At 36.0% G+C, this 9,800-nt stretch overlaps 1 protein-coding gene across 1 annotated transcript; it reads right to left on the reverse strand.

The window, feature by feature from the left end:
• Positions 1–5,459: 5,459 nt before the first annotated feature.
• Positions 5,460–6,412, reverse strand: LOC118032239 (uncharacterized; the record flags this gene model as incomplete). Its single annotated transcript, XM_035036883.2, has 1 exon — positions 5,460–6,412. A coding segment is annotated over one exon (807 nt), but the record flags the coding sequence as incomplete, so codon positions are not given.
• Between the last annotated feature and the right edge of the window lie 3,388 nt (positions 6,413–9,800).

The following is a 9,800-nucleotide window of genomic DNA, read 5'->3' on the forward strand; positions in this document are numbered from 1 at the left end:
GCTGCCCATAGATCGCCATCAACAAATGCAGAAGATCAGTCTTGCGAGGGTTGTAACAACGCTGATTCGACTCATGGGAATCTATACATGTTGTTTATAGCGATATTGCGGTATGGATGTCGGGCTATCACAAATAATTCCTAATGAGGTGATTTATCTTTCAACTTCTTCACTGTCATCCCAAAAAACAGAGTAATTAATTCGTGTTCATCAAATGCAGGGAATGATGATATACAATTAACTCAATTCTTGAAGCATGTAGTGGTATGTCAACGTTTAGGTTGGCCTCACTTTATATTCACTGTTTATCTATACATGTAGCGGTAATTTGTATGCAAACCTTAAACCCAAAATTCCAAAATTCAAAAGCTCCAAAACTCTAAATTTAAAACCCCAAATACTAAACTCAAAACCCTATACCCCAAACCTCAACTAAATTATTGAAATTTTTTTTTTTTTTTAAATGGAGGTCATCAGTATTCTCTTCAACAAAATCTAGATTCGGACATTTTTTTCTAGATTGAGAAATGATTGCTTGCTTTCTTTTTTAATCAGGCTAGTCTTTAGTTGGTCAATAATTTAGTTAACTTATTGCTGTTGTTTAAATACTATTAAGAAATTGCTCACAAAAAGTGCATTTTTTGCAATGCAAGTGGTTGGCGGGACTGCTTGCTTTTCTTTCACATTTTCACTCAATCATGCTGAAGATAACTTGCGATAACATCTGTGATCTTGTTGCATGGATGCTAGTATTGCTGTCAACTAAATTCCCTGATTTCCCAGAACCTTGTTAGCTTAATCGTGCATGCAGCCTTGGCACATTCCTAAGTTTGTTATTTTCAGCTGCAAACTTCTAGAAGCATTTCCTTTTCTGATTAACATGTACATGGCATCCTTTTTATATTCTAGCATTGTAGTAAGTGGTATGATTAGGAAGTGGTCTGGTATTTTGTTTATTTGTATTATGTTTTGCAGCTTAACTGTTTGCTATTTTTTTTTTCTTTAGATAATTGCAGAATATCTGTTTCCTTTGCTGTTTTAGGTGGACTACAACCTTTATAGCTATCTTAGCATGTAGCCAGTAACTTGAACTGGACCCATGTATCTGCAGGGATGGACAACGTTGCAGTTGACTCGGGATCCAACCTATTCTAGAGGGTTTCTATCTGCTAGATCTGTTACTAGATGTTCTGAATATATTCACTGGATTCTTTTCTTCTTGATGCATAGCATTCTTCACAACAAGCTAAATATAATGTGTTTATATCAATTCAAGGAGCTGTTTTTGATCTTCCAGAAGAGATTGTAAGAGAATTGTTGAATATATAAGCAACTACCACCTGGAAACACTATTGAAAAGATCACCAAGGTTCTTTTTAGATTTTAGCCACTCATTATTGATGGTTGTCCTTGACCGCATAGGCTGCTTGAATTAGTTATGTGAAAGAACCATCTCAACCTAATAATTTAAGTTATTAAGTGAGGTTCTAAGATATGATTTATATTATTCTCTAACACACCCCCTTAAGTGAAAACCCTTTAAGCTTGAAACATGCACAGACCCACATTACCTTATGCTTAATTTTTATCAAATAAATAGGGATGGTGAGATTCGAACTCGTGACCGTTTATTCATCAAGACTCTGATACCATATCAAATAATCATCTCAATTCAATAGCTTAAGTTATTTTTTTTTTTTTTTTTTTTTTTTTGGAATAAGTCGATATATTGAAAGGGCTAACCAGAAGGTAGCCAAAAACAAGATACATGAAAAGAAAAGAATCACAATAACAAAAAACAAACACAAAAAGAAAGGAAAAGAAAGTCAACAGATACATAACCGAAAAAGGACATTAGGAATGAAGAAGTTGATACGCCATGCTAAAAGCCTTTATTTGGTGTTAGACCAATCTATAATACCTTCAGGACCCATAATTAAAGTAGTGCCAGTAGCCATGAAGAACTTATCTGCAGACTTGAGCCAATTTGAGAGGCGATAAAGAATTAAGGAGAAAATATCTTCGAAGGTCGCAGTTCCATCATTGAAGATTACCTTGTTCCTCATAAGCCATATACTCCAGCTAACACAACAAGAAAGCATAGACCAAGCCTTACGCTGGAATTTTCCGAACACTAGGTTGGGCCATTGATGTAAAAGATCATCCACACAGCAGGGAAGGCAACCACTAATACCCCACCAATCCAAGAATTTCATCCATAAATTCCACACTGGTCTACAATGGAGGAGAAGATGATTTGAAGTCTCAATCTCATTTTCACAAAAGATACAAAAGGCTTGATCAATTGGGATTATATTACGGCAAAGTAAGAAATCCTTAGTGCACAGTCTATTCTGAACAGCTAGCCAAAGAAAAGATTGAACCTTAGGAGGTACCCCTTTTTGCCATATCGAAGCCTTGAAAGTTCTAAGCCCTGGATTCACAATCCTGTCAATAAGTAGAGAACAAGTTTTAACTGTATACCCTCCATCTGTTGAAGAGGACCAGACTTTTTTATCTAAAGTTGTTGCCTTTATTCGAAAGCTTTCTAGAGATGAGAGAAGGTAGACGACCTGCTCAGTTTCAAAGAGGAACAATTGTCTCCTCCAAGCTAACTCCCACTTCCATTCTCCTTGCTCCCAAATTCCCATGTCAGCAATTGTGGCATTCGGTTTAGTGGTAAGAATGTAGAGTCGAGGGTAGATGACTTTCAATGGAGAGCTATCAAACCAAACATCAGACCAGAATCGAGTCAGAGAGCCATTTCCCACTACAAATCTGCAATTATTGGCTAAAGCTGAAGAGACAGAGTCTGTTGTGGTCATAAGGGATGTTATATCCCTCCAGATACAAGACAATCTTCTACTAAAAATAGGGAAACCATTTTCAAACACCGGCTTGAATTTGTTGAATATCATCTTCTTCCACAGCTCATTACCAGGAAGAGAGAGCCTCCAAATCCACTTGAAAAGCATTGCTTTATTCTTGGCTATCAATGACCCAATCCCAAGGCCACCCCTATCCTTATCTCTAACAACCACGCTCCATTGGACTTTGCAAATTTTTCTCATTTTGACAGTTCCCGACCATAAGAATTTGCGTTGGATGGAAGTAAGTAAGCGACACACACCTTTTGGCATAAGGAAGATGGACATGAAGTACAAAGGAAGGGAGTTCAACACACTTTTGATAAGGCAAATGCGACCGGCCATGCTTAACATTCTCCCTTTCCACGAAGTGAGTTTCTTTCGAAACTTATCAATGACGGGTTTCCATGTTGAAATCCTTCTAGGGTTAGACCCCAAAGGCATTCCCAGGTAATTACATGGAAGAGAATCATGCCTGCAGTAAACTGATTTTGCAAACTCATCCAAGCAGGAGTCATCAACATTGATTCCTATAAGAGAACTCTTAAAAAAATTAATGTGCAAGCCTGAGCATAGAGCAAACCACCTTAAGACTCTTTTAACTGACTGGAGGGCATGCAAACTAGCTGGCATAAAGACAAGAGTGTCATCTGCATATTGAAGGTGACTTAAGAAGTTATTGGAGCCAAAATCAATACCCTGAAAGATGTCTGAGGATGCCGCACGTTGGAAGAGAACAGATAGACCTTCAGCAGCAATATTAAAAAGAAAGGGAGATAGGGGATCACCTTGCCTAATACCTCGCCCCACTTTGAACTCTGGGGAAGGAGAGCCATTGACTAAGACTGAAACCTGACTAGTAGACAAGCAGGAGGAAATCCACCCTCTCCATTTAGCACCAAAACCCATGTAAGTCATCACCTCATCAATGTAATCCCATAGAACTGAATCAAAAGCTTTTTGGAAATCAACCTTGAAGATGAGACCCGATCTTCGACTTCTTTTTAGATCATAAACCACTTCATTAGCTACCATAAAACCATCAACAATTTGTCTGTCTGCTATAAAAGCAGTCTGATTGTCACTAATCAAGCTGCCTATTACTTCCTTTAATCTGCTGGACAAAATCTTCGCAATAATCTTGTAAATACCATGGATCAAACTAATGGGGCGATACTCTTTGAATTCCATAGTAACCTTTCTTTTCGGCACCAAAGTGATATAGGAGAGGTTAACCCCTTTCGGCATAGACCCTGTTCTAAAAAATTCAGTGATCAGGTCCAATAAGTCTTCTGCAATAAAATCCCAAGCGAGCTTATAGAATTTAAAATTGAAACCGTCTGGACCAGGACTCTAATAAGCTTAAGTTGTTAAGTGAGGTCTTAAGATATGATTATATTATTCTCTAATAAGCTACAATGATCTTATGCAACCTAAAATCTTTTTATTAACTTCATTTGCAGCTGCCTGTATTGCAAGATGATGGTCCTCCAAGTGATTTTTATAGAAGGTTTTCTAGTAGGGATCGTCCTGCTATGGGGTTCTAGGGGCTAGAGAGGTGGTTTTAGATCTTCCCTTGGTCGGGGAAGTGGTAGATATTCTGATGATGAAGGCACATTTAGGCGTGGTGGTCAAAGTAACAGTAATGAGAATAGTATGTCCTGGATGTCGAGAAGCAGTGAAGATGATTGGCTGATCGGTGGTAGAAGATCAAGCAGGGCATCATCTCAGGATAGGTATCTACTTTCCTCATAGCAAACCTGGGCACATTTTACATGTCAATATTGTAGTCTGATTAACCTTAAAAGAATAAGCCACAATATCAATAGCAATTAGAGTTTTAGTAGGTTCATCTGTTGGTCAAGAACTACTTATGCTTTTATTTTTTATTTTTCCTTTGACAATGTTTGGTAATTATTTTTGAAAATGCTTCTTGTTGAATCCAGTAACCATGCATTCGATCAGATCTTTGATACATGCATGATGTGGGCAAGTGGTGGATTTTTTTTCATTTTTCTCCCGATCCCCCCACTTTCCCTTATCTTTTTCTATCTTGTGTAGTTGAGGGTTTGGACATGTTTGTTCATACAAGTTTCAGCCATCCATTATATACAGATTGTTGAAACTAATGTAACATCTTTATTGTGCATAGCAGAAGCTTTGGAGGTTCTTATTTTAATTTAGGCAGTCGAGGTACAGAGCATTAGAATGCCCAAACAAGGCAGATTTTAGTTGCCTTCTTCTGACTTTAGGAATTTTTTGGAACTGTGAACAAATTGAAGATTTTGCAGCTGGGGATTGCTTTTTATTTGTTTGCAACTAGTAGGTCTTGTAACATTCCCCGGAGAAAAAGAGGATTCAATCTGAAATTAGCTCGCACATGTATGTGGTGCTTTCTGATATTTTATTTACTGCCTTGTGATTGAACACTTCAGTCTAGCATAATGAAAACTCTTTTGGATAGTTATGTGTTGGGAACTTAATGTTCGATTATGGCTTGCTTTAAGCAATGATTTGGTAGACAACCCTGGAATTTTTTTTTTCTAAAAGGATTTTTTTTCGCATTGCAAAATTATTATTAAGATCGAGAAAGACAACAGAAAAAAAAATATTGTTGGGATTACTATTTACTTAAAATGCGAGATAAAGTTCTAATGTTAAATTAACAACAGGTAATATATAAATGATGGATTAAAGACGGCCATAACCTGCTCAATCTAGAAAAAAGATGTCCGAATCTATATTTTGTCAAAGAGAATACCGATGACAGTTCTAAAAACCTGGCCTCTCTTATCGCGGAGAGCGTCTCTCACAGCATTCTCATCCGGCACGAATCCCCTAGCCTTCATCTGCTGGAGAAGCTCTTTAGCCTCGTCCACCTTATTCTCCCTAGTATATGCCTCAAACACAGCAGCATAGGTGTGTGCATTGGGGAGCATTCCCTTGGCCATCATTTCCAGGACATACTTTTTAGCATCCACCAATTTGGCGTCGGCAGCAAGTCCTGTGATGAGCACAGAGTAAGTGTAGGCATTGGGAACAACCCCGGAGGCGAGCATGCGCATGAAGACCTTGAGAGCTTTCTTCGAGTGGCCAGTACCGGCATTGAAGTACGCTTCCATGACGGCGGTGTGAGCCACCACATCGGGCATGTGGCCCTTGTCTTTGATTTGAGAGAAGAGTTGCAATGCTTCGTGCGTGAGGTCGTCTTTGGACAAAGCGTCGAACATCTTCACTGCATTGTTCAAAAGACCACCCTCGGACCGCATCCTGTGAAATATGTGCTGGAGGTCTTTGGGATCTTCCGGGTCCTCGAAGACAACGGGCTGCTGCTTGTTGAAGGGATTGTAAGGAGGAGGAATTGGCCTTTCCTTTTTAACTTGGTCATTGTTCTCAGCAGCAACATCTTCAGAATCGGAATCAGAGAGAGAAAAGTTAACCTTGGTGTCCCTTTTGATCGTCTCATTGGAGCAGAATAATCTGACTCCGCCAAGTGCGCTTCTGCACAGGGAGGAATATTCAGTGCTCGCATAACCCCAGGATATTAAGAAAAAAAATTACAAAACTAAATTCTCTATTAGCTCAATATTTTTTAAAAAAATTACCTAACAAAGACAATTTTGGGAAAAAAAACTCATGACGGACATTGTAGCAATCCATAGTGTTTTGTGAGGAAAGGTACAGTAGTTTCCCTAATAAAATCAACAAAGATAATTTTTAAAAAAATCATAACAAAAAAAAACACCATGTAGGTAAACATTATAGCAATCCACATTATTTTGTGAGGAAAGCTACAATGTTTTCCCCACATGATTTAGCTTTATTGTAATTGTAATTCTCAACCAACTTAATATTAAAAAATAAAATCGATATTGATTGAGAATTGGGTAAACACTATATTTTTAGGTAAACACTGTATTTTTAAATTTTTTTATATTTTTCCTAAAATAATTTTTTTATTCAATTGCACCCTTCAATCAAATATAAATTTTTTTATTTAATTTTGATCTTCATTCTTTTAATTACTGTTTTTTAATCTTTTTATATAATTAATTTTTATATTTTAATTTTATCATTTAATATTTGATTAATTAAGAATTGAAAGTCATTATTTTTTTCAAATAGGGTATTTCGGGTTTAATGACCTAGGACATGGGTTTAAAAAGTCAACATTTTTTTTAAAAAAAAAAAGCTTTATAAATTTCTTTATGTTTTTATCAAGTTATTCTAATGTCATGATCTAGACTCCATGTTTGGCGAGATATCTCGAGTTGGCTCGGCTCTGATTATCATGATTAAATATTTGTCATGCTAAATCGAGTTAACCAAGACCTTTTTTTCCCCTCTTTTTTATCCCATTTTATTCTTCTATATTTAATAGCCTGCTAATTGAGTACATTGTTTGTCTTCTTTTAAAAAAAGTATACTTTCTTCTTAGGGTATTTTAATCACTTTTCTTTTAAAATTTGATCTATTTATAATTTTTTTGTCAAATCAATCCCAGCTTATTCTATCCATATATGTCTATAACTTAAGTCATATATTTTTTTAAAACAATTTTTCAGTAATTGAGTATTATTTTTTTCGCGTGATAAAATAGCCCAACTTCATGGAAAATTGTTCAATTTAAGAAGTTGAAGAATTTATTTATTAAAAATTAAAGATCGAACATTTGAATCAACAAATTTCATACACTGCAAATAACTCTGTCCAATTTAAAATGTTAAGGCTAGTAAAAAAAAAATTGAAGAATAATATTGTTTGAGGTAGGGGTGAGCAAAAAAGCCGATAAACTGATTAAACCAAGAAAACAAAAAAAAAATTGAAAAAAATGAACAAAAAAAAAACTAAATTAACCGATTAAAAAATAAAAAAAAAATTCCGGATCGGTTTAGTTTCGGTTTTCAAATTTTGAAACCAATTGAACCGAACCAAACCGAATCGATTCAACCATGCCCACACTTAAAAAAAAACAAGTATAAATAAAATGTTTTTTAACCCTAAACCTAAAGTAACATTCTTAAACACAAAACCAGCCATCGCTCTCTGCATCTCTCCCCTCCTTTTGCTTTGCTCTCTGCATCTCTCAATTCTCTCCTTTTCTAGATCTTAACCAGCAAATCCCCCCCACATAGGCACACACAAACTAACAAAAACCTACTCGATAAACCTCACAAACTCCTCCTTAACTTTTTCTTCTTCTTCATCGAACTCAAACACACTAAATTTTTAACTCATACAAGTTATGTCTCACTTATAGGGACCTTCTTCAGTTGCTATTGAAGCTTTCATGCAACAACAAAAAAAAAAAAAGAGGTAGTCCTCTACATGGAAAAGGTTGTGCCATGGCTGATGTACAGATTCTTGATAAGAATTCAAACTCATGTTTTGTCTTGTACAGATTCTTGATAAGGATTAGGTTGCTAAAAGCAAAACCCTGTTTTGGTTTGTACATAAATTGCATCATTTCCTAGATTTCTAAGTTAGCGAACCAAACCTACTGGTTTGGAAGGGAAAAAAATGAACGAAAACTGGTCGGTTTGAACTGATTTTTGATTCAGTTCGATTTAAAAAATTTTTAAAAAATAATTTTAATTTGATTGTTTATTTTGATCTAAAACCGGACCAAACCGAAAATACTCAGCCCTAATTCAAGGTTGGGCATGGACACCAAATGTTTGGGTGAGAAATTATAAATTTAGTCCTTTAACAATGCAAAAAAATTGGGATTCAAGTTTTTTTGGTGAAGAAATTTCAAGAAGGAGGAGGGTATTTTTCTTGATTATGGTTGGCCTTAGAGGGAAGATGGAGAGAGAGAGAGAGAGAGGAAAGTTCGGTCAAGGAGGAAGAAACTCAAAGGGGACTAAGTTAAGGAGAAGAAAAAGAAGAGAAAAATAAGCAAGAACACCCTAGGCTTTTTTAAATTCGTGAGGTAAGAAAATTTTCCTTGTTTCCACCCTGGTTTGAATGGATATTGCTAGAAGGAATGAAATCGTCAAATGTGAAGCCCTAGGGCATTGACATATACTGATTTTGGAACCTAATGAAACATAAAAAAACACATTAGATGAAATAGTTGTTTTAGATGTTAAAAGAATGCATGAAAAATTCTTCTTTAATTATACAGCCTATGAATTCAAGTCTGGACAAAATTGGTTTTTGACTTCCAATTATGTTTGAGAGCTGCTACTAATGTATTTTGATGAATATTCCTCATGGATATTGTGTATAAACGTATTACCTTTCAATGAAAATAGAGTTTGATTTATTTGGAGCTATTGAACTCCAAATATGAACAAAATACCAAGGTAAGGTCATGCTGCAAACTACTAGACAGAATTGTTGTTTGACTTTCAATTATGTTTTAGAGCTGTTGTTGATGTATTTTGATGAATATTCCTCATTGATATTGTGTATAAATGTGTTACCTTTCAATGGAAACATAGTTTGCTTTATTTGGAGTTATAGAACTCCAAATATGAATAGAATACCAAGGTAAGGTCATGCTGCAAACTACTAGACGAAATTGTTGTCTGACTTTCAATTATGTTTGAGAGCTGCTACTGATGTATTTTGATGAATATTTCTCATGCATAATGTGTATAAACGTGTTACATTTTAGTGCACTCGTAGGGGGTGCTGACAGCTGCAGGGATTGGTATGGCCTTTGTAATCTCATGAATCTCCTTGCCTTTTTCAATAGGTGCTGCTAACCTTGGTTCAGGACATACATGACCAAATAGACAACATTTACCACACCTTGGAGGCTTCCATTTATACTCTACCTATATGAAGATAGGTTCCACAGAGAGGGGGATTTCAATTTCAAACTGGTAGATGAGTGAAAGGCCCGCATCAATCTATATACACACTCTTGCATAGTCCAAGCGAGTGCTGTTAAAGGTTTGTTCATCACAGGACAGAGGGCGGCCT

Source organism: Populus alba, chromosome 6 (genome assembly GCF_005239225.2).
Source record: "Populus alba chromosome 6, ASM523922v2, whole genome shotgun sequence".
Taxonomy (NCBI): Eukaryota; Viridiplantae; Streptophyta; class Magnoliopsida; order Malpighiales; family Salicaceae; genus Populus; species Populus alba.